The sequence below is a fragment of the Aythya marila genome (assembly GCF_965140915.1).
Source record: "Aythya marila genome assembly, chromosome: 1".
In the NCBI taxonomy this organism is placed as follows: Eukaryota; Metazoa; Chordata; class Aves; order Anseriformes; family Anatidae; genus Aythya; species Aythya marila.
Genome location: NC_139042.1, coordinates 178,597,780 through 178,623,000, shown reverse-complemented (window position 1 = coordinate 178,623,000; position 25,221 = coordinate 178,597,780). Strand labels below are relative to the sequence as shown.

Here is a 25,221-nt window from a genome sequence, read left to right as displayed (position 1 = left end):
GCAACTCTTAAAAAATAATGATAAAAGACCCAAGTCTTTTTGCTCTCTGAAAAGAACCTGTTATGATTGGAAATATATTTTTTTTCAGCTACCTTATGAGTATATACAAGATAACAGCTGTAAACTTGCTGATTAGGCCCAGACCATGAAGGTTAACATACTTTATAAACTTAGGATGTTGTTTTGAGAAAGCTGCGCCCATTGTAAGCAGCAGTGGTTTTGCAGGAAGGTCATTAATTTGGGATCATTACTTCAGTGTAGAGTATTATTATGGGCAAGGCATACTTGTTAGTTTACCACTACGTTGCCTGCACCTGGCATACCACCAAGTATATAAGGTATAATCACAAGGGTATTAGCCCTTCCAATGTAAAATCCAAAACAACCATTTCTGTGAAGACATGTTCCTTTATTTTATCTTGCTTTCTGTTTTTAAGGAAAGAAGGAGGAAAATACTCCCAAAATTTCACTTGAAAAACTAGTGAAAGACAGCATTTTAAAGGAGTGTTTCCATACCCGTCTGTTTTCCAAGTCTTGTTCCCATTTCTGGTAGTTAAGGGCCAGAGTTTATTTCCCGTTTTTGAACAAGTTTGCAAGATACTAGAATTTTTCTTCTACAGCACTGGGATGCAATCCAGACCCTATGATTAAGTTCCATTTATATATGTATGTGTGTATATATATATATATATATATATATATATATATATATGTATGTATGTTTAATGAGAACTTCCACTGTAGGTCCAAGAAAACTTTTTATCAAAACATTTTCAAATTTTGTCCAGTTGTATAAATGACTTTTCTTTTTTGAGAAATATGGTATTTCAATTAGAAATGTTATGAAAAATTCCCAGCTATTTCTTCCCTTAAGGAAAACATTACTGTTTTTCCCAGAATTGTTGCAAAATACTTATTTTTTGTTTCAAAACTGAGTTGACAAAGAGGTTGTAATTTTAGCAATCTAAATAATCTGTTTAAAAACAAATACAAAGGAAATAAATGACAAAACAAACTTTTACTGCATTAGCTCTTCTGGATCTAGATTATGCTGTGCAAGCAAACTGTTTTGAGTAAAAATTAATTCTTTAAATGGGAAGGAAATTTATAGCTAAATTAATGTATTTTCATTAAGTATGGAATAATGTTTTCTAATTGTCATTAATTTCCCTTGCATTTGTTAATTACTTTAAATGCTTATCATATGACAAGTTATAGTGTCTTCTGTATTTGAGCTTAATCTCTCATATGTTTATTCATGGCTTTATCTGAACAGGGGGAGTTTGTCTCTTGTTTGCTGTCACTCTTGCGACAAATGACTGATAGACATTATCAACAGCTCCTTGATAGCTTCAGTACAAAGGAAGACCTGAGGGTAAGTAACAGAACTGTAATTTTACTTGTTCAGGTCTCTTTTCTCTTCCTCCCTCTTTCAGATATTCCTGTGCTTTGATGAAATACAACAGTGTTTAAATGCAATATGTTTTTTGGATTAGCTAGCTTTTACAGAGATTTTCATGTGCACTCGGGGCAACTCTTGTGATGGGACTAGGATTCTGTGGCTTCTACAGTGACAATTGATAGAGTAGAGATGGGAGGATTATATAATTGCTTTTAAGCAGTATATAATAGCCTAAAGATGATGCCAGTCTAAGGTTACACAGGTCTGCTTGATTCTTCCTGTCAGCTGTTTGTCTTCTTTTATGTATTTACTTGTTTATTAAGCTATATATGGCAATGGCAAACACACAGCTTGAGAAATGTGTATTCAGATAACCATCTGTTTTTCCAAGGTCCCTTGGCAGGAGGACCTGTCAGACTTGTAATGTTTGTCTGCCCTGTTTCTTCATAGAAGAGAATAGCTGCAGAACTTTTTCAGGGCAGCTTTTACCAATTTTATTTATGGACTTACCAGCCTCATGGAGTTGCAGCATTTTTAATTCCTTTTTGGAGGAGAGGGATGGATTAACAACAACACAAAACAGTAGTTAAGGTTTTCTGCACAAGGACATAACACCAACGCTTCAACTCTGCTAGACACTGAGAAACAAGTATAGATCTGCATGTGATCCACATGAGAAATCTTGAGTGATCACTTACGCCCATTATTCAGCCAATGATGCTAGATAGGAGAGTCATGACATCCTGGTGTAATAGTATATTTTTAGATGTTACTTTTAAATTACGATTTTATAAACTTAATTATTGCCCTGAAATGGAGAGCGTAGTCATGGTGCAATTCCAAATTTTCTTAAATTCCTGATAGCTGTTTAGAGATGTTCTGAAGAAAGCATACCATTCACGAGTGCCTTTTCTTTGTAGTGGGGTGATGATATTAAGTTTGAAAGGTAGGAAGGAAATAGTACTGAGAGGTTATCTCTATCATGAGTCAAGAGTACTACCTAGGAGTTATATAGATGGGAGGATTTTTAGACTAGTACTAGACCATCTGTTTTCACCTGGAATAGTTAGTATTCTTAGACAATTTTTAATATATGTTGTTGGCATTTTTTTCTGAAAGTATTTTCCCTTTTGTTTGAATTCTGATCAGATATGTGTTCTTAGGTTTAGATTTTTAGATTTGCTGGAGGTTTCACACTTGATTTCTGTGTTTGATGTATCTGTGAGTACAGTGTTGAGTTTATTCATACTTTTGTTGTTCTAGAACATGAACATCTCTAGAGTTATTGCTTGAATGGTGTTTGATTTGAGACACATTTATATTCCCCGCACACGCATACCCTACTATTACACAAAGACATATGGAAAGCAGCTGTAGCTCATGCCATCAGCTATCAAAATAGAGGTCGTAAGAACTCAAGTCCAGAGTTTATTTTTCTCATTCTGATCTCACCAAATCAGCATCAACTCCACCAGTGATTAAGTGGCAGTAGGTTCGATGATAATTAATGCAGCACTGCTTCTCTTCTGAATCTTAAATATTATAAGAAATTGTTTTTTCCTCTCACTTAGAAATATCAAATATCACTGCAATGTGTGACTGACAGGAAGAGGGAAAGATGAGAGCTAATGTGTTAGTCTGACACTGCTATTAATCATGAGGTGATTGCGTGTGTCTTGAACCATCTTCACCCAGAGGGTGGTGAGGTCCTGGCACAGGCTGCCCTGAGAAGCTGTGGATGCCCCATCCCTGGAGGTGTTCAAGGCCAGGCTGGGCAACCCAGTGTGGTGGGAGGTGTCCCTGCCCATGGCAGGGGGTTGGAACTGGGTGGTCTTTAAGGTTTCTTGCAGCCCAAACAGTTCTATGATTCTGTGCTTCTGTGATCTTGCCGCTTATCTCTGTGCTATGCTTTGTTTGCCGAGCATGGAACTTTGTTCATATTTTATACTGCATTAAGAAATGTTCCTTAGGAACTGACGTCAGTATGAGTAAATCGGGATTCAGAAGGTGTAAATATCTGTGATAAGACATTCTTATTTGAGGTATTTTTAGAGACTGAAATAGTAACCATAGTTATTATTCTGGTGGCTAGTATGTATTTTGGGATTTAAGCAGTGGTAAATATCATCAACTTGCTCTATTTTTGAATCCTCTTTCTGCACCATGGTCAGTGATGTCAGATTGGATTGGGTCTTCTGTAAGTCACATTACAAACTACAGATATAATAGAGGGTTTGCAAGTGACTTATCTGAGTGTAACCCAGGCTTTTGAATTGCTGTCTGCTGTGCCTCTTTTTTTTTTTTGACTACCCCTGTTTATAGGTATCTTTTTATTCTGAATGATTGTATACTGATATTACAAAGCATTTCTTCCTTCTTTGACTAATTCTCAAAAAGACTATGTCAAGTGTTTGTAGGAATGCATGTTTGCTCAGCATTTATGCTCCTATTCAAAAACTATCCCCATCAAACCACTTTTCAAAACAAAAATTCACTCGTGTAAGTACTTGTAAAAAAAGGAAATGAAGATTGTCATTTGTCATCAAAACATAAGTCAAGTTATTCTTTCTGATAACAATCTATACCAAAATTATTAAAGGCTGTTTCCAGCTTGTTCGTCAAGGTATAGCAAAATGGAGTTTGAAGGAATAACATCAATTTAAAAATGACAGACATATCTGCATATCTTATATGACACACATCTGAGTGATGATTTAAACAAGTGCTTGTTCATAGAAATATTTCCTCTATTTTTAAATATATTTAGTGTAAGTAATTGACATGTTGACTATTTTTATTTTAGTTGTTTCTTCAAGAGTCAGTTTTTTTCCACAGACAGCAGAAGATGGAAGAAGCATTTTATATTTGAAAACGTGCAAATGAAGTAAGAAAGAAATGTCAGGGGATTCATGTCTGAGTGGTAGTGCCAGATATTCTATTTCACTCACTTTTTGAAACGTTTAATTTAATAAGACAATTATTTTCAGTGCTTCCTTTAATTTATGTTTCGGTATTATTTTTTAGATATGCTTATTTTGTTTACCATGAAATACCATCTTATTCTGGTAAATATATTTTGTAGCAATTTACATAACAGAGGCTCCCTTGTAGGCGGATATTTGCTGCCACAAAAAAGCTCAGATCTAATTTATGACAAAAGATTACAGTGGAAATTATAAATAGGGGTAGAGAAGTGGGAAACTGAATGAGAAAAACAGTATATGTTAGCATAATGCAGCTTTGACCACAGCAAAATGGTTTTGATTGATATGGGTGGGGTTTTAATTAATAGGTTAAAAGAAAGCAAAATAAAAGCACCTGTCAGAAGGCCTAGTCTTTATCCACTGCTGGTTTATGCTAGATAATGAGCCAACATAGATACACAGGAGAGATCTGTTGTAGGAAAAGTGTTTCACGGGGCTGGGAGTGAACTTCACTGGTTCTCTGATCCCTCTCTTCCAGCTAAGGGAGCCTGAGCAGGGTAAGGTGGGTGCTAAACCCTACCAGCAAGTGCAATTTATTCCACAGCTCTCTTCTCTAATGACTGCTTGGACAAAGACTTTTTAGGGTTTGTTGGCAATTTAGGTGGCTTCTGATGTAGACTGAAGAAGCAGTGAAGGAAAGAGGATCTGGGAAAGGGTTTGGCCATGGGTTGGATGTGTTGTCCTGGTGTAAACAACTCATTTTCAGAGACAACTCAACCATCTTTCTTGTAGGCACCCAGGCACTCTGCAAAACATCTCTGGGACACTGTACAAAGACTTGATAACAAGTAGCTTGGTAACTCTGCAGTATGAACCAAGGCACTGGGGATCAAGCAATTAGCTTAAAAGTGGACTGTTGTCCCAAAGTAAAATGCTAATAGATTTACACTGAGAAATCCTGTATAGTCTGCCCGGCATTACAGAGGATTTTACATGCATACAGGAAGATGCAAAAGAAATTCAAAGATGCTTGTTTATTAAATGAATAAATGGTTTTCAGTCTTTCAGAAGGCCATGCTTCTCACTGAATTGCAGTTTCTTATTTTTATCAAGCAGCTTTGCAGCTGAATGAAACTTAACAGTGATATTATTTGAGTGTTGTAAGATAGTACTAGAGCTTATATACACTAGGTAGGAGTATTAAGAGATGATATTTAGTTGCATGGAGTATGTAAAAGGACAAAATTACTCCATTACTGTCACTTAAGTTAAAAGGCATATGAGACATCAATTATAGCTGTATTCAACCAACCAAATGTTAGTTCACTTACAGTGCCGGCAAAAACACTTTTTAAATGTTAAAATCTGTTACTAAGTCATTCTGAAGTGTTTAGCAGAGCAGATACAACTATGAAAGATAATAGCTTATTGCACAGAAAACAGTTTAAGCTATAGTTACAAGATCAATCTACCGTGAATGGTGCTTCATAGTTATGTCCTGTGATGGTTTGGGAATGTTTGGGCCATGAAAGAAAAATGAGAAATCACATCATGCAAAATCCCAGTCACTGTAATGCTGATCAAAATGCTTTGTGGAATTGCTGGATGGAACTGTTGGAGGGGAGCTCCTTGGGTATCTGAGACCTGGCACTGAATACTGAGGAGCAGACCTGAGACGTGAAGGCTACTTGTGCATTAATGTCAAAGTATCAGGCTAGTCAGCTGGCATTTTACTCTTTGGTCATTTTCATGCTTATGGATTCCTAGGGAAATGAATTATCAAAGAAACAAAAATTCATTGGTGAAAAATAAGTTAGGCACAGCTTAACTCTGTAAATAGAAGCTTAGTATCTGTATCTTGCAAATCTTGCAAAACATGATTTTTTTTTCTAAATTTTTTTAATGAATTTTCTGTTTCTCCTCAAGTTACATTTTTATCTTTGAATTATGCTGCATTTTTGTTTGTATGTAACAGCTACTACAATACAGACAAACCTCAATCTTGGGCTTTTCAAATTCATGTTTTATATCTAATAAATCACTTTACTGAATTGATTACACATTTTTCTATTTTTTCTGTTAAAATTAAAAATAATTACCCTGTTGTTGCTGATTCAAAATGTAATGTGTCTACATTTTCTTTGTTTTCAAGTTTGCTTGGAATAAAAGTTTCATTCTGTTCTTAGCCTAGTTGCCTAAAGAAATGAAGCATATGTGGTCTTCCTTTCTGTCTGTCATTCTTTCCTTGGCAACTTATGAACTAGCCAATGAATTTCAGCAGGCTTGGCAGTGACCTGCTGGGTCTCAAAGGCACTAAATCTTATACCCCATGCAACCCTGGAGTTTTAAGTGGTCCTTAAACCACATTTTGGTTTCCCAACAGCAGGCATTTGGTCTCTTCAGGTCAGCACCCATTCAGCAGCTTTATAACAGCAGCAACATGTATTGTGTCAAGACAGTGGAGAGGATAGAAATGGGATATGGGAGAATGGTGGGTCAATACTGTGAAGTGTCATACAGCTTTTGGGGCATTGCCATGTTTTGGGGATTACAGCACAGGGCTGCAGAGAGTACTGCACAGGGAATGGAGGTAACCCCTAAAGAAAAAAAGGAAGAGGCAGAAGTGTTGAAATTGAACTACAGGGCGGAAAACTATAAGTAGGCAGTCTGGAATAAATATATTGCTCGTGGAGGTACTTGTTTATCTGTAAAGCTGGTCACCTGAATTCACATGCTGTATTATCTGCAATGAGTCTCATTTACACTCTTTAATACTGAGGATTTTTTGGCCTCTTACTCAGAAAACAGGTTGTCTCTTTTATGTAATCTTCTCTGGTGGGTGGGTGCTGGGATCTCAGCTGCCTTTTCCAGCGCCTGCATTCGTCCCCCTTTACAGTGATTCTCTAATGAAAGACATCTGTTGTGCAATGCCCATCATCTACGCTTCAGTAAATGCACTTGAGAATACATTTTGGTGTTCAAAATTAGTTGGTACCTCTGGTTGTATCTTCATCTCATCCTTGTTTTGTACTCAGTCTCTACAAATGACATGGGCAGAATCAATATTTGAAACATTTAAAGGACAGGTAAAACACTAGTTCTGTTAGTTGGATTATATCATTTGCCTCCTGTTCCTCATGACATTGAAAAGCTCCATTTTGCTTACTAAAAAAATAAAAGCACTGTTATACACAATGGAGATTGACCATTACTACCTTTGTTTAAACATTATTAAAGAATATTTGAAAAACCTTGTGCTGAGAGGAACAGCAGGAATAGCTTAATTTAGTTGTTAGTGAATTAAATGACATAGGAGATGATAATGCTAAGTTCCTAAGCAGTCCTTTCTACATTCAAAGTAGCACACGTACATTTACTATTTGTATATATTCAGCAAGTAAAGCTGAAGGGTTAAGTGACCTGCACGCAGACAGACACCTGTGTTAGCAGCTCAGAGGTCTGGACATTGCTGTTGACTTCACTGGTCTTTGCAAACCCAATGATAAAATTGTCGTTGCACTCTCTCTCTTTCCCACCAAATAATGCTACTTTTAGAATAAATCTTGAATGTGATGAAAACCTGGCATGATTAAGGAGGTATTCAGAACTCTGTGGTGTTTGTAAAGTGCTTTTTTGATTTGCAAATTGTTCTCAGGATCACATTTGTGGAAGTGTATGGGTGGAAACCAAATGCATCTTTGACATTTATCTTATGTATTGCTGTCAATCAAATGGCAGATTAAATTATTTTTCTCTTCTTAAGAAAAAAATGAATTAAATTGCTATTGGAAACTTTCTTAGGGAATCAACAATGAAAAAAATATTAAAAGGTATATACATTGAAAATAAATGTGCAATTTGCTATTTCTATAATGATTTTTTTCTGCCTCTGATTAGTTTAAAAGCTCATTGCTCTTTTTTAAAGCACCAGAGGTATAAGATTGCTTCTTTTCCTTCCACAGGATTTCCTGCTGCAGATTTTCACTGTATTTCGGATACTGATACGACCAGAGATGTTTCCCAAAGACTGGACAGTGATGCGTTTGGTTGCAAACAAGTAAGACATTTTTAATGATAACAGAAAAATAAGGGGTGTATGTGAAGTTCATGGTATAAGTAAACACAGTTATAAGTTGTATATAATAAAAATGCAAAATATACTCTATAATACTGGTTGCAGTTTTTCGTTTTTGAATTTAAGTTTGGGTTTAAGTTTTAAAATCCCTGCACTTATTTTACACAACAAATTCATAGTATAATCTGTTCCTGTTTATCTTCTAAATTTCAGTAAGAACATAGAACTGGTAACTCAGAAACACTTCTACAGATTGAAGATGCTAAGCATCAACAGCTTTGTTTTCCAAGCAGCAAATGACAGATCTCAACAGAACTTCATTTCAAATCTGTTTGTTGAAATGCTGAGTTGGTAGAGATCTGTTTGCTCTCAAGAAGAAATTATCTGCTATAATATTATTAACAACGTTTTTGCATGTTTGTTAATTTAGTGCTTGTTAGAAAAAAATCACAAATCAGGAAGTGAGGCACAGCACAGGCAACTGTAGCGTGGGGCTCTAAGCAGGATACTTTGGGATATAACCTGCCTTTGAGCCATTCTTTCTTTGCTCTGGCCTTATTTTTACAGAAACAGGTTCCCAGCATTTCTGAGAAGTCATTACAGTCAGTCTAAAACTATTTAATTTTATCTCACCTGTGTCACCAGCTATCCTTTTATGTAGGCTTAGTTTTGGATCAGATAAGCCAGCTGAACAGTCAACACAATTATCTAAAAATCAGTGTCAGCAGAAGAGGGGGGTTGTATTAGGCAGACCTAGGAATCCAGAATTTAGGATTTACTTAAACTGCAATGCCTGATGAATTGTTTTTTAGTCTGCATTGTGCCTACCAGCTCCAAAAAGAATATGAATTCATAGTGCTGCACTGACAACTTGTACTGATCTTCTGGTTACAATTAAATTTGGCAAAATTTGTATATGTGATAGGTGTTATGTGTTTGCGTGACATAGTGTTTGTTCAAGCTCTATCACGGCTTGAGAAAATAACATTTTTTGCTCATTTTTATTACACGATTTAGTAGTGCTAATCCTTCCATGTTTGAATTCCAGCAAAAAAAAATGTTAATAATCAAAGAATCGATATGATGCATCTGGTAATCATGCTAAAGAAATAAATTGAGAAACACAGGAAAGAGGGGAAAACATAGGAACTCAGCCTCATATTTAATCTTAGAAATCGCTACATATTCCTGAAACAGCTGGCTTGGCAGATGGCTTTGCAACAGCTGACATGTACAAAACTAAGATTTAGGAACGACCTTGGCATGTGTTTCTTGGAGTGGTGGTGTTCAGATATGCTAAAGATGTTGTTAGCAAGTTCTGCAAAAAGAGTATTTGCTTGCATTAGTATTTTAGTGAGCATCAAACATCTTTTATTACTCGGTGTCATGTTGCTTTTAGCCATCTCTGGTGAAACTGTGACTCTGTGTCCAGTCCTGTCAGTCACAGAAGACGGGCAGAAGTTGGCGAACTGAACTCACTGACAAGCAATTACATAAGCATTACCGTCAGCAAATGGCATGTTAGCACACCTTTACCAATTCAGCATTTAATAATTTACTTTGCTAGGTATCTATGCCTTTGTGGAGGAGATTCTGCTTTGCTGTGTGTAATGGGGGTTGGTCAGTTGTTTTGGCTAAGTGTGGTGCGAACTGAAGAGTCATCGTTCCCATGTTACATATTGATGTTTTGTTCCTATTTCTTTTTGAGGCAGCAGAAAGGAAATTGCACTTCAATTCTCTCCTCAGCCACAGGACAATTGTTTTTCTGTACTAGTTTTGCTAAATGGGAATGCCATCCTTTCACTCGTTTCCCCCACTGCCATTTCAGAGGCTGCCTTCCGTCAACTTCCCTGAGGAAGTGGCAAAGAGACACAAAGCAGTAGCTTGCCTAGAATTTTCCCAACCCACAATCTTTGAATGGAAAGGGAAGATCCCAAAGGCAGGATGAGAGGTTAGGGCACTGCCGACACCAGACAGAAGTGCCTGTGAGCTGTTCTTTCTTCCCTCCACTTGCTGAGTGCTTCCAGTAATGTGAGCCCCTTTGCAACTGAATGCAAAACTTCTTCAACTCTAGCCCTGTTCATTTCTACAAGGAAAAACTGCAAGGTGTAGACCATCCTTTTAAGAGCATAATCAAATCATTTAAAAAAATGATTTTTTTTTTCTAACTCCTTCTTCCCAGGAATAAAATCACTGTCATGTTTCCTGAGTCAGACAACCCCTTTTCAGCTGTCTGGGCTTCAGCCCGAGAAGCTGCAGCTAATCTGAAGGCAGCGTGTGTCTTGGGAGCTTCACCATCGCTGCAGTCACATCACCAGCAGCACTGTCTTTTCTCTCCACTCTCCCCAGAGTGATATAAAAATTCAAACTGTGTGGTATTTACAGGAAGAGAGATTTAGACTGTCTGAGCCTAGGGAAGAAATGAGTCCTAGCAAGGGTATAATCAGGTAATAAGCTTTTCCTAAGGGGGAAAAAAAAAAATCATTTCTTCTCATATTTATACATGCAGAACTTCAATTACCTGAAAGATTTTTAGGTCTAAAATGCCATAAGAGTCTTTCAATATGTATTAATTATATATAAAAATATTGCTGCCCCCTGGCTTCTAGAATTTTTTCTTGTTGCAGTATTTTCAGTAATTAAGTAGTATCTGATACTTGGATGCTGTTTGGGATAAAACAGAAGAGAAGGTACTGCAAGCTCAAGAACACAAATCTGGAACTAGCCAAAAACTAAGATACTTTACACTCATGATACACTCATGGTCTATACTTCTGAATGTCTGAATATCGGTCATGAGAAAGAATTAATGACTAGCATTACATAATCATCAAGTGATTGCTAAAATTCAAGACATAAAGTAACATTTAAGAAGGCATACATAGTACTAAAACAGAGAAATTTTTTAGTTGTGTGACGGAAGGAAAAGTACATGCAAAAAATTTTTAATGTTTATTAGCTTCTGGCAATGAGACAAAGTAACTCTGTTTAAACTACATAACCATGTAACATCTGCATTGAGCTAATCGGGATGCATTCAGCAAAGCAAAGTCATTACCTATGGTTATCTAATATTTCTATCAGGGATTTTAATAGAGTGACAACTTACATTTCTTTTACATATTTTATGGAAATCATCTTTCTTTCTTTCTTTCTTTCTTTCATTATAGGGCAGACCCACTTTGTACATAAACTAAGCAGTAAGATATGCCAGACTAAACCTGAAGCTTTTGCATAACACCTTCATAATGTCTCTCTCAACCAGAAATAACAGTGTAATGGTCACTCAGTTTACCCTGAGGTTAGGAAAAGGATCACTTACCCAGTGCTTTAAATGACTGACATCTTTTGAAAGCCTTTAACAGGCTCAGCTGAACTCCAGGTGTGCCATGTTTCATTAACAATTGAGAAGGCTGTCAGAAAGTAAAGTGAGGTTCCTATTACTTGCTGAGCAAAGGTTTGATATTTTTACCATACGGTGCCCACATATTATGTAACAATGAATTCATTTTCCACTGCACTTGCTGTGCAAGAAGCTTTCATTTTAAAGATCTCATCCTTTGAGCATTTTGTTGAATGGTAGAGATGCCAGATCATCCAATTCTCAATTGGAATTCTACAAGCCTACAAAATGGATTTATGAATATGATTATTTATAGTAAAATCAGTGATCTATAGAGTAAGATTTACTATAATGTGTTGTTTATAACACATTTACAAATGTATCTGCTGACAGTTGGGCATACTGACTTTTAACAGAAGATCCTTTTGGTTATCTAATTCAATGACGACTGGAAGACATTATTATTATCATTTAAAAACATTAATTCAAACAGAATACGCAATAAAGGAAGACATCAAATTAGCATTGGTTTCATCATTATGGCTGCTTTGAAGAATCCTGTTAGTTCCCATGGTGTGGGAGTCTGAGACTCCTACAATGAACAAAAATTCTTGCTTTTATGTAATACAAAGTGTTGCTAACAACCTCCTTGGTTTTATGTAATACAAAATGTTGCTTACAACTGAACCTGTAAAAATGGTTCTGCGCCATTATCTGTCACAGAGCAAATGTATATAGAGATATGCATGTATGAATAAGTTATACGTGCAATAGTATGTATATACACATTTATGTGAATATTGTTCATTTATGAAATATGAAAGAAACTTTTTCTGTTCAAACACGTTAGTGCTTTTGAAGATTTGTCGAAGCACTTTCCAGGCAGTAAAAACGTTGTTGAACTTTTGGGGCCTGCCATGAATTTTTCAAACAGCTTATTGCAGAAAGGTTTACTGTGAAAATTTGATGGAGATGCCACTCTGTCAGAAGTGCCCTAACCAGACCTCGGGTTAGCATTTTGTATAGGAGCCCAGAATAATTGAGTAGCTAAAAGCAGAGATTTTCTTCTTTTCAGGTCGGGGTTTCTGAACAAACTTGCAGCAGGTGGTAAGAGGAAGAAAATAAAGTTTTGTCACAAGCTCAATGTTTTCTAGTTTAATACTCAAATAGATTTTAAATAAATGTTTGTTATTTTGAAATTGTTGGCTGGGAAGCAACAAGGAATGTGGGTAATTGAACTGGATCATTCAGCTGTCCATCTGTCCTCTGGCTGCTTTCTCTGCTTTGCACGTTTTTGCTTTTTTCTTTTATAGAACCTACATTATTTGTAGGAGGAGAGGAGAGAACCCCTACACTTAGCAATGTTTTCTGTCCTACCTGATTTTAGTTCTTGAGGATGCAGTTTGTAGGTCAGAAACAATGGCATCATCTTTCTATGCTCAGTCTGTTTGTTTATTTGTTTGTTTAATCTACTACATACACAATCTCACTCTACAGACCCACATTTTATCAACTAAACCATATCATATATTTGGCTTACTAAATAAATCAAAGTGGAGCTATGTTGCCTATAGCAACAACTATTTGCTCTGCAGTTATTTTGCTATCTCAGGAAAATTCTGAAAAAGTCTAATAAAAATTGCAGTTAAAATTCTACTCCAATTATTTTCTCATATGGATTTAAGCAGATCATTCTCTTCAGTTTCACCTGACATCTGAATGTGGCGAGAAAGGAATTCTTTCAGATATAAATAGATTTATGTAATGTAAACTTGGCATTATGGCTGCAGCTTTGGGGATGTTTGGGGGATTTGGGAAGAAAACTATTTTCTCTAGCATTCAGTTTTTCAGAGATTTATTACTTTGGACTTAGGTTGAAATTTTGCATAGCAATGATTCTCATGAACTGACCTTTTCTATCAGAACATCTTCCTGAAAAGTGCAAATTTTGTGAAACAGATGGACTATAAATTAAATCACACACAAATACAAGAACGAGAGGATTCTTCTTATTATTCCTGCATTGATTCTTAGCTTTGTTTATTTACATTTTGTTAACATTTCACTTTGTTTTCCACGCTACAGTAGGGAGTGCTGTGCAAACACTGTACCTCCCTGTTGGTTTGGTGGAAGAGTAGGGTAAACTGCACAAATGAGTGCTAAACGTGGAACACTACTTGGATAAAAAAGCTAAGATACAATATAGTTGCTGAAAAAATAATACATATGAAAGTTACCTTTGGGCAGTTGAACTAGAAATAAGGAAACCTTAGAATCAAGCAATGGTCTAAAAACAGTCTCAGACTTAACTGTTGCAGGTGTTAAGATGCATTGAACCAGAAGGTAAAGCTTGACAGAGGCAGTAATTTTAAAAAGTTGGTAAATGGAAGTAAGCATTTCAGCTGGTGAGAAGCTAAATGATATATAGCCATTTTGTATGTATAAGCTTGAAATCTTGTCAAAAGTGCCAGAAGAAAAATATTATTTATCTCCTAGGTAGGTTGGTTAATGTATAATTCCTCACTGCTGTGAAGGTGAAAAATATAATATAAAAAATATATACTATTATATATTTGTTATTATACTTAATAAAACATTTTATCTTAAATTCATTGCAAAAAGTGAAAAATGAAGTACAAACTGTAGAAAAGGAAACAAATCTTAGCACTGTAATACAGTACAGGTCAAGAACCACGTACAAAGAAGATCTAGATGTATTAACAGCAGATAGGTGGCAATTGCACAAAATGTAGAGATGTAACCTTATTTGCAGAGGGTCTTTAAACATCTGATTGTTGTGAAATACATGAGCGTAACGGCAAAAAGATCATTCTGTGTTTATCTTTTTTCCTACTCCATAAGCATTCACTACTGACTACTTTCAAAAAGAATGTAATGGTTTATATGGATTTTTAATTTGACCAAATATGTTGGTAGGCACAAGTGCAGCAGAAGTCGGCTTAAGGGCTGACATTGTGAAATGGTATATATTTAAATAATCTTTGAGGATGTTCTGTTTCTGTAGATAATCAAACTTCCAATTTGCCAAGTGTTGTTTGCTTACTGCAGTGATGAAGATTGTTATTGACACCTGGTGATGATCACTGTGAAGAGGTTTTGGTTGTCTATATCTATCTAAGAATAATATAATTCAGCCAAGTGTCTGTGTATGAAAATTATAGAATCACAGAATCATTAAGGTTCGAAATGACCTCCAAGATCATCTGGTCCAACCATCCCCCCCTACCACCAATGTCACCTGCTAGACCGTGTCCCTAAGCACCACATCCAACCTTTCCCTGAACACCCTCAGTGATTGTGACGCCACCACCTCCCTGGGCAACCCGTCCCAGTGCCTGACTGCTCTTTCTGAGAAGAAATGTCTCCTCATTTCCAACCTAAACATCCCCTGGCACAACTTGAGTCCATTCCCTCTGGTCCTATCACTAGTTACCTGTGAGAAGAGGCCGACCCCCAGCTCTGGTCATGAGCTAGATTTCACTCCGTTCACCACCACTCTCCGGGCCTGGCCATCCAGCCAGTTTTTAACACAGCAAAGGGTTTACCTGTCCAAGCCATGGGCTGCCAGCTTCGCCAGGAGATGCTGGATGTATGACCATTGGCAACAATCAGAGCAGAGATCTTTAGATGCCAATATTTCTCACAGAATACAAGCAGTTTTACTGTTGTCATTAAAAAGGCATTTTGCCCATAGGGCTGTCAGTATTGGATATATGGTAACTACTAGATATTTTGCATTTATAATGTATATGCACATACTGTGGGACCCAGAAAGTTAAAAGTAAATTGCCCAATTGTAATATTACTATTAAATGTGATACCAGCATTATTTGCATAACAAAGTTTACCATTTGTCTTTTTTAACAGTTCTGTTGTTCTATAGAGATAATCTATTTTCAGCACATTCATTCTTTTTCTTGATGTGCAAGCTCTTTGTCAATAGGTGCTGTTAATAGTCAAGCATTTGTGTATGTTTACAATGCAGTATTTAATATTACCCAACGTTGCGTATCTATTCTTTCATTGAAAAATTGTCTGGCTCTGACTATTACCTATGAATTTCCACTTAATGAAAACTACTCTCTTTTTTATTTTCCTACCAGTGTGATCATTACAACAGTCTTGTACCTTTCGGATGCCCTTCGTAAAAACTTCTTGAATGAAAACTTTGATTACAAGGTAGAGTAAACTTACCTAATGTAAGATAGATGCAATAACTGCTACATCATCTTGTGGCTTGGTTGTTTGTTATTATATTTAGCTCCAGCATCTAATCACCTACAACATATACGACACCAGTAATTCTAAGTGCTCAGAGATTAAGTTGTTGTTTTGTTGTGTTGTGTTGTGTTTTTATTTTTGTTTGTTTGTTTTTAATCAAGAATGCTGTGTTTTATTTTGTTTTATTTTCTGTGCTTTTTTGTTTGTTTTTCAGACTCTATGGTAGACTTACTCATTTTTTGCATAGCTTTTTTTTTTTTATTACAGAACCTATTTTTCTTTATTTCTCTGTTACTTCCCAGTTACCTCAGAAAGGAAGATTAATCAAATTTTTGACTCAATGTAAATCTATCAAAAATATGGCTTTGTGTTTCTCTAATTTCTCTCAGGACCAATTAGCTTGCTGCATACTTAAAATTTAAAAATTTTGACACCATAACAAATATAGTTAAAGATGCATGCCTGTTAGTGAGTACCTCATACAGCGAGGTATAATACCTATGATAAACCATGAATTACAGAATTATGTTTTTAGGATTCAGATGACAAGACTTGGAGTGAGTCCAAAATGACCCATTCCCATGGAAACCGGAACGAATATTCTGTCCAACCCAGAGGCATTAGCCTAATTGCTTCATCATAAAAACTGAAGAATTTTTCTTCTTTGAGAAGACAGAGAGCTCCTGTTGACTTCAGGCAGAGTTGTGGATGCATCTCTGAAAATCCAGACTCCTGTAGGAGAGATTGGAAGGAATGCATATTTATCTACTGGGCATAACTGAAAAGGAGGAAGCCTGTCCTTTACAAAGTTCTGCAACAGGGCCTAAACCTGATGAAAGAACTACCTGCAGACCAGGCATCTATGTTTCCTAAACCTCCTTAGCACTGTTACTATCCTGCAGAACTGCAGTCTGCAATAGGGCTACCCTTACACTTCTTCATTCCTCCTGCCATGGAGCATCTATAATTGAGTAATAAGAAATCATATTTTAATTGACGCTAAATTTATCTTTTAATCTTCTTTGTAGAAATTTCAACACCTGGTTCTAAAAACATATACACAGACATCTGTGTATTTACAATTTTATAACAAAACCTGGGTTCAGTGTTGTCCAGGGAAGCCTGTAACTTTTGTCCAGAGAGACTTGCAAATAAAGTTAGAAAGTAGAACAGGCCAGAAAATGATCATTATCTTATGTAATAGCTTTTTAGGTGTCAGAAAGCTTTTGGTTTAAAGGCAGAACTTAGATGCGGAACTTTTTGTAGTCCTTATTTAAATATACCAAAAACATGTTTCCAAATTTAGAAGGTAAGATTTTCTGGTTTTCTGGTTCAGGGTTGTAAAAAAAAAACAAAACACATATATATATCTCCAATTCTGAAACTTTTACATTTAAAAGATGTAGAATATGTGAAATAGATTATTTCTGCTGAACATTTTGGGGCTGTTGAAAGTACACTCGGATGCAAAGAAATCTGGTCAAAAACAGTTTGAGTAATTTATTACCTGAGACTGAAACAAGTGATGTGATTTGCAAATTTGCATGTTGAGTGGTCATAAAATGGTAGTACTGAGAAAATGAAATAACCAAATGCCATATGCTTATTGTAGATATGGGATTCCTACTTTTTTCTTGCTGTCATTTTTATAAACCAGTTATGTCTTCAACTGGAGATGTTCACACCTTCCAAGAAAAAAAAGGTTTTAGAAAAGTAAGTATTGCTGTCAGCTTCTAGAAAACTGTAATAGATCAAACACATCCCAAAATGCAAGAAGTGGGAGGTTGTAGAAAGGCCTACCAAAAGAGCGCAGTAACAATATTTCCACTGGCTTGAATGAGAGTTGGTTCTGTTCCTTTGTATGGGTCACCTGAGCTGATATCAGCCTTCGTAGATGTGCCCAAATTAGTTCAGATACTGGGAGCAAAATAGATGTGTTGTAGCAATGCCAACACTAATTTCTAGTTCATGTGTTAGTTAATTCAGACTCATTCAGGTATTTCTGCCAGGCACTGCACTGTTGTCTGTATGAATTAATTGTATTTCTTTAAGCTAGAGCAAAACTATTTGTTCTCAGGGAACTACAAAAAACAGCTGCTGCTTCACAGCTATATTGCTGATGTATAGCACTTAGAAAGAACCAATACTTTTGACAATATTGCAAATCCACCTGAATGCAGAAATCCAGTTTTAGCTGAGTATAATGGGAAGAGGAAAAAGTTGGAAGAAAGCGTCTCTTTAAAGTAGTTTTTTTATGAACAACATATTAGACATTTAATTTAACAGTGTCACACAATGATGTATGAAGTTGATTTTCTTAAATGATTTTTTACTGTTTTGCTTTATTTTTAATGTATTTTAGATATGGTGACATGCGGGTAACGATGGGATGTGAAATCTTCAGCATGTGGCAAAATTTAGGTAAGGAGTTAAACACATTGTCAGAAGCTCAAAAACTGAAAAGCACATATTGTTACTTCAACTATTAAATACAATTACCAGTAACAGAGGAGTTGATGATAATTAAGTCCACATGAAGCCTTGATTCAAGTATAAGAAAACCCTAGTAATTCCCTTCTTTATAGCTAAACCCAGCTTTCTAAGCACTGATACTTCTATTGTGTTGGACCTCTCCCTATTTCTTCAGAGAGAACTAAAAGAAACCTGTCAAAGAAAATTAGAAGAGAAAGTACTGCTCATTTTGGGCAGAGTTATTATGCCTGAAAATATACTTAAGTTCACAATTTTAGTTCTGCTGGCAAACAGTTTATGGAACAGGCATATATCTCAATTCTGAAGCTCTCCTGAGATGCTGGATTTGCATCAAATCTTCCCTTAAGTCCTAGCTGCACTAAAATATAAAGGCATAAACAAATCAGCATTAATGACACGTTGGACAACAAAAGGAAAATATAATGCTTGGTTATAAACTGAGGAACATTTTTATATTTATAAGTAATAACCGTACAAACTGTTTAAAAATATAAGCCTTGGGGAAATTAGATGTTGTTTGGGAAGAGAATCAAAACCGATTATGAGCTTGGGATACCAAGTTTGTCATCTCTATATTTCAATTATTCATTAGTTTAACACATTAAAGGGCTAATTAAAGATGTGAAGGTCATCTGTGGTTACTGAGATCTATCACCTCTCCGTGGCAAGATATGTAGTAGTTATAAAACTGGACTTTCTGATCAGCCTGTACTAGAAAGTTAAATATCCAAAGTTAGAAATATTTGCTTATTAATGTATTTAATATTTGTTGTGTAGCATATTTTACTTATTTACAGTACTCAGTATTGATTGGTGACACTAAGGTATCCGTACTCTAACTTATTTGGGTACACGATGGATGTTTCTAAACTGGTGTATCAGGGATCCACTCCTAGGTCCCATCTCCTTCCTGTATGCATCATTTCCCTCCTCACATTGTTTTCTGCTGAACAGAAGCCTGCTATGCAGGCAAGGAGGGAATCATGATACCATTTAATAGGGTCAAGGACTGTTGTGTACACCATGAAGTTCATCTGATAACGTGTCCAACTAAATCCTGCGGGCAGGGTATTTCATGTAATAGCTGTTATGCTAGTCAGCATTACAAAGTTGTATTGGCAGTACAATTCATCATAAGCTTTGGTCCTTGTATGGTCACCTTGCGTTCATATGGGTATGTATCCCAGAAGGTTTCCAGCAGAGAGGATTGAGGCTTTCCTTTGTCCAAATACCAAACAGAGTGTCAGTCTGGTGTGACTGGCCACTGGAAGATAGGCTGGGATGGAAATGGATTCCTAGCTTGGACAGTCAGCATACTGTGGTTATAATCCTCCTATTCTGAAGATCTCAGAAGTCTTAAGCCTGGAGAAACTCAATGGTCAGTTTTTGCTATATACCATTCCTACCTTTCCTGACAAGACCTTAGTTTTGTAGTTTCTGCTGAGTAGAATGTGATAAGCTAATGGGGAAGGTGTTTTAGCACTGATTTAGAAAAGGAGTTGTTTTGAGAACAGCTGAGTCACATCTTCCTTAGCTGCAGTCAAAACATGTACTTCCATTTCTGTACTCACAAAACTAAAGATAGGTAAAAATCAAAGTACTTAACTCTGATGAGCATGTAATATCAGATAGTTAGGCATTTTGTAAACTCAAGAATGTAGAGCACAGAACACAAACCATTATTGGAAAAGAAAAAAAAAAGTGAAATGCCCAGAGTGCTTTTTGTCTTTGTTCTCATCCTGGAAGACTAACTTGGGATATGGGTAACCAACTGTCACATTTGAACTCAGTATTGCATAACCAAATCTGATATGATCTGAATTAGTCTGGCCATGTATTCTCCTGTTGTCTGCAGCTTTTCTCTTCACTTCTTGTGTTTACAAAGTATCCCGTGCTCTGATGGAGGCTAGGTAAATGTCTATAGACATTTAGAGTTCTATTTTTTAATTCTTCAGATAGTATTTGGATTGCTTGATAACTCCTAATTCACATTTAAGTTCATGTTCACTTTCATTTTAGGGGAACACAAGCTTCACTTTATTCCAGCATTGATTGGCCCTTTCCTGGAAGTGACCTTGATCCCTCAGCCAGACCTGAGGAATGTAATGATTCCCATTTTCCATGACATGATGGACTGGGAGCAAAGGCGAAGTGGCAACTTTAAGCAGGTACTATATGTGAAGCCGTTAATAAAAGAGGGCTGAAATTCAAGCACTTCAGAGAGTGCCAGTCCAATTCATTAGCAGTTGAGGGTGGAGAAGGTGCCCACAGTATCATTATACCCATAGGAGAGGGATTACCAGGGTTTTCCCTTTTGACTGTGTGTAGGGGTAGTAAGATTCTGCAAGGAATGAAATTCTGCTTTCATGTTAGCGATGTAACATGAAGGATAAAATCTATGGCCTGCTGAAGGGAAGAACAAAACTTCAGTTGTCTTTAACAAGGCTGATTTTGTTGTGGGGTTTTTCATTTCTACTTTACAGCGGTAGATAAAATTCAACTAGCTTCCCTTTGGGTTAGTATGAAAAAAAGATCAGATGGTCCTTGAGGAATGTTCTTCTGTAAGGATCCAAGTATTCTTGCAGCTCAAACACCTTCTTAACGGGCTAGGAAGGAACGACCAAGCGTGCCATCTGCTCCCACAGCTCCCACTCACTTCTTTAAGGCTGCCTCAAACTATTTCTCAGTGCTGTCCTTCATGCTTTGTCAAATGAAGGAAATCAGAAGTATTTGAATTGATACCAAGCAATCATAATGCTTAGGGTGGGAGCTGTATCACAAACACAAAACAAACTATTAAGAATGGAGGAGTACCTGTGATGTAAGCAGGTAGCTTTTCACTATCAGTATGTAAGCTTATTGTTAAAATAACCATTCAGATGTTAAGAAGTCTTAAGAATGAGACGGCAAAAATCTGCTTGTTCTGCTTCTCTGTTTTTTTTCTGCTTGGGTTTGAATGTAAGTTCTAACAGATTTATTTTGTAATAAAATATCTTGACAACATCTTGGTTTCTCCCCTAGATTTGTGGTTGTTAATATATTACTGCTAAAAAGGAGCTTTGAAAAATTAGCACACAGTGTAGCCTCATCTCTCTCTTTTTTTGTTATAATTAAAACACTTAAAAATATTCATTGAAGTCATTAGCCACCAAGTATTTTTATTTTTTTTTTTTTGATAACTAATATGTAAATCCAGCAAATTGAATTTCTAGCCAAGCACACTAGAAAGTAAGCAAGGCTGGGAATGTAAGTCTAAGCCTCTGTTGAACAGTAGAGACATTTTTAAAAAATGTAATCTATAAAGAGTGGGGTACAGGTTAGAAAAGATGAGATTTTTATTGAAGTCTAAGAAAATGGCTTGTGCTTAAGACCCTGCAGTGAGAATTTAGGCAATTTATTTGGGCTGTGTGCTTTTTGTCTGACTCCATAAATAGATAGCTGCCTTAGCAGCAGCAAATGCTACTCAGCCTGTAGTTTTAAAGTCACGTTGCTCAATTTAAATTAGCTCCCTCCCTCCAGGAAAAAAAAAAAAAAAAAAGGAGAAAAAAAAAAAAAAAAAACACCAAAGAAAGAAAACCCCACAAACCCTGGGAATGATAACAGCTTCAAAGAGATGAAATGACTTATCAGATTTACATGAATGACCAGTAATTCTAATTTAGCTAAGTCCCATACATTAAAAAAAATAAGTCCACCTTCATTTTTATGTAATCTAAGTAAAGGGAAAAGAAGCTGTTTACACCACACTTATATGTTGCAGGTGGAAGCAAAATTGATTGACAAACTGGACAGCCTAATGTCGGAAGGTAAAGGTGACGAAACATACCGAGAGCTCTTCAACAGTATGTGAGTAATGTGTTTATCTTACACCAGTTCATTCAATTCGGTTACTTTTATTAGATGCTAATGTCAGTGTAGAGAAGTAATGCTTACAGCAGTTGTGAATCTTTTTTTTTTTTTTTCCTGAAAATCCTAGGAATAAAAACATTTTATAGTATTGTATGGCATCTGTAAAGTCTGGCTCTACTTCTTTACATAGCTATAATTGGGAAAGGCTAAATCTGTTATATCACAGAACATTCTCTGCCTAGATTTAAATTCAGAAAAGCAAGAAATGCTTCATAATTGCATAGAGTGCAGGTAGTGCACAAATGAGACATTTTGAAAAACAGGTATGAGGATTCAACAAAAAGCTGTTTAATAAGTAATTTTCTATCACCAGAAATGTATACTTATCTGTGTAATGTCACTTGTTGATTTCTTGATTGGTGTATACAATTTTATTTTATTCTGATAGGATGATTTCTTATTATTTTCTTCTACAAATTACTTGTTAAACATTTACTATATTTTAATAAGTGAAGTACCACTGAATTCTAATAGCAAAAGCTAGTAAAAATCCTAAGGTCTAAGGTTGCCCATAAGTTATCCCATTGATTGAAGTGAATGATTGTCACAGAGTACAAGTACAAAATAACTAACTGAACTCTGTCTCCTTTGCTGTTCCTTAGAACTCAATTCCACCTAAGTGGAAGATTTCTCTCATTTCTGATGTGTTTAGTAGGAGATGTATTGTTCCTCTTCAAGAATCCAAGCTGCCTGTTCCTTAATGCTGTTAAACACACAATCTTTTTCTGTTTAAGTAGCTTCCTAACCATTCCTTCTTCTTTAAATATAATTTTTACCTCTGTTGTCTTTGCTTAAATAACAACATTCAGAAAAGCAAACATAGATTTGCTTTAAAGTCTCCAGCATATAATGTCTCTGAATAGCAAACATAATAATGTGCAATTGTATGGAGTTGAAAAAGATAGAACTCCTAGATATTTATCCTTTTCAAAAACAAAATTGGGTAGAGAGATTAGGTGAAGTAATATAGGAATGGATGAATAAAGGTAAACAGCAGTACCACATGCTGAAGCAGAACTTTCTTGCAATTATTCATGATTTTTTTCATAGTCTTGAGTAAAGAGAATAAAAGGTAAGAATGTTTCAATATTTTAGTAACAGTATTCTAACTTCAAAATAAAGTCATTTAGGAAGAATCTCTATGAAATTAAGTGTCATTGCACTTTCTTGCAAAATACATTAGGATGTTTGTCACTGAAAAAGCTTAAAATTCTGTAAAGCATATTAGTTTGAAATATAGTTCTTAATTTCTTTTAAGTTTTTGAGTTGGGTTTAAACTGGGGGAGGTTAAAATATGTTGAAAAATGGTGATAGCTTTTTTTAAGTCTAAATGCTGAAGACATGTAGTAATCTAAATTGTAAAATGTCTCACAGCATCAGTATACTTGTTGTTTCTATTCTGGTATAACTGAATTATAACTAGACTTTTTGGCAAATTTCAGAGTAACAGCTCAAGTTCACTTCCAGCTCAAGAAAACTATTTACCATTAGTTTTTAGTTTGTTTGTTATTGTTTTGTTTTGTTTTTTGTTTTTGTCTCAATTTGATTATAGTCTATACATTACTACCTCTCAACAGGAAAGCTTGGAGAAGATGCTAATCTAAAATGGAGGATGATAGTTTTCCAGGGTATGTGGAGAAAAATCATTTAAAAGCAGACAACTTAGGGAGTGAGCTACCCTGAGATTTTCTGCAAAATTAAACTGTCTTCACACAGTGCAGGAAAGCAGACTTGTTTAGTCTGAAGTTACAGGGATGTGGTATTTACCCAAGGAATGTGAAACTAATGTAGGTCTGAGACCAGCAGTGATTACACAGTCTTTAACCAAAGCAAATGCTGCAATGTTACCTGCCTAGTCTGAAGATTTGGCATGGTTGGATTTGATAGGTACAACTGGGAGCCACAGAGATGCACACACCTCCTCTGGATACACAGTAGTAACTGCAGTGGGTGTGACACATTCCGTTTTTGTCATGCTTTTTGTTTATTTTGTCTGAATCAGAAAATGAATTTAAATCTCTCGACTCCCACGTTAACTGCTGGTGTTTTGTTTTTTTTTTTTTCCCCAGAGATAATCACTACATCTTTCCTTTGAATATCTTCTGTTTTCAGGGACAAATTAAAAGCATCTCTGGATGTCTCTAAAATACACTGTGCTTAGAATTTACTGCTTATAATGGAATTATCTTTATCAAATGAAAACACAGTGAAAGTAGCAGGGAGACGGCTGATATTTGTTTTGGATCAGTGTCTTTCCAGGGACTTGAACATGACCACACAGCAATTAGCTCATGATGTCATTTGAAGAGCTGCAGAACATTGCAGTGGTGAACATTTTGCTGTCATGAGGAACTAGATGTTGTAATTGCTACCCAGTCTAATTGTGATATAAAAGGTGTCCTGATCTACATTTGCATTGTAAGCCTGAAAAGGAACCCCTGATCTAATTAGCACGGGGTGCCTGCTTCCGTTTTATTAAACAGTTGCTGGTTAGAAAATTTCTTTGGAAGCTAAGGGGTATACTTGAGTAGCTCTTTTGTTCTGAATCTCATGGATGCTGACAGTTTGTTACATGTGTAGTTGCACTCCAGTTTGGCCTAACGCAGTTTGGTCATTTCAGGTGTGGAGAGTAGGTGGCCACATTACTGAAGCACAAAGCCTGGGCTGGCAGGCTCCACTGATGTTTGAAGAAACTGCAGCTAGCATTCAAGCTAAGCAGGCACTTAATACCCAACTCTGTCAGTTCCTGGGTGATTTCACTAGCCATAAGGCTGTTGTATGAAAAGTGACGACTGCTCTCTCTCCCGTGCAGTCAGTCTTTCTCAGTCTTCTG

The 25,221-nt window shown here is 36.1% G+C and overlaps 1 protein-coding gene across 4 annotated transcripts in view; it reads left to right on the top strand.

Moving 5' to 3' along the window:
- DOCK4 (dedicator of cytokinesis 4) overlaps positions 1–25,221 on the top strand; it is a 248,967-nt gene that overhangs the window by 181,235 nt on the left and 42,511 nt on the right. For all 4 annotated transcript variants that reach the window (XR_014318362.1, XM_082770224.1, XM_082770223.1 and 1 more), the window contains exons 26-32: positions 1,277–1,375; positions 8,289–8,383; positions 15,869–15,944; positions 17,599–17,699; positions 18,349–18,407; positions 20,499–20,647; positions 22,240–22,325. Coding sequence is in view for 3 of the 4 variants with exons in the window: in XM_082770224.1 (XP_082626350.1) it covers positions 1,277–1,375; positions 8,289–8,383; positions 15,869–15,944; positions 17,599–17,699; positions 18,349–18,407; positions 20,499–20,647; positions 22,240–22,325 (665 nt within the window). In the remaining variant the exon portion in view is untranslated. The remainder of the gene's footprint in view (positions 1–1,276; positions 1,376–8,288; positions 8,384–15,868; positions 15,945–17,598; positions 17,700–18,348; positions 18,408–20,498; positions 20,648–22,239; positions 22,326–25,221) is intronic.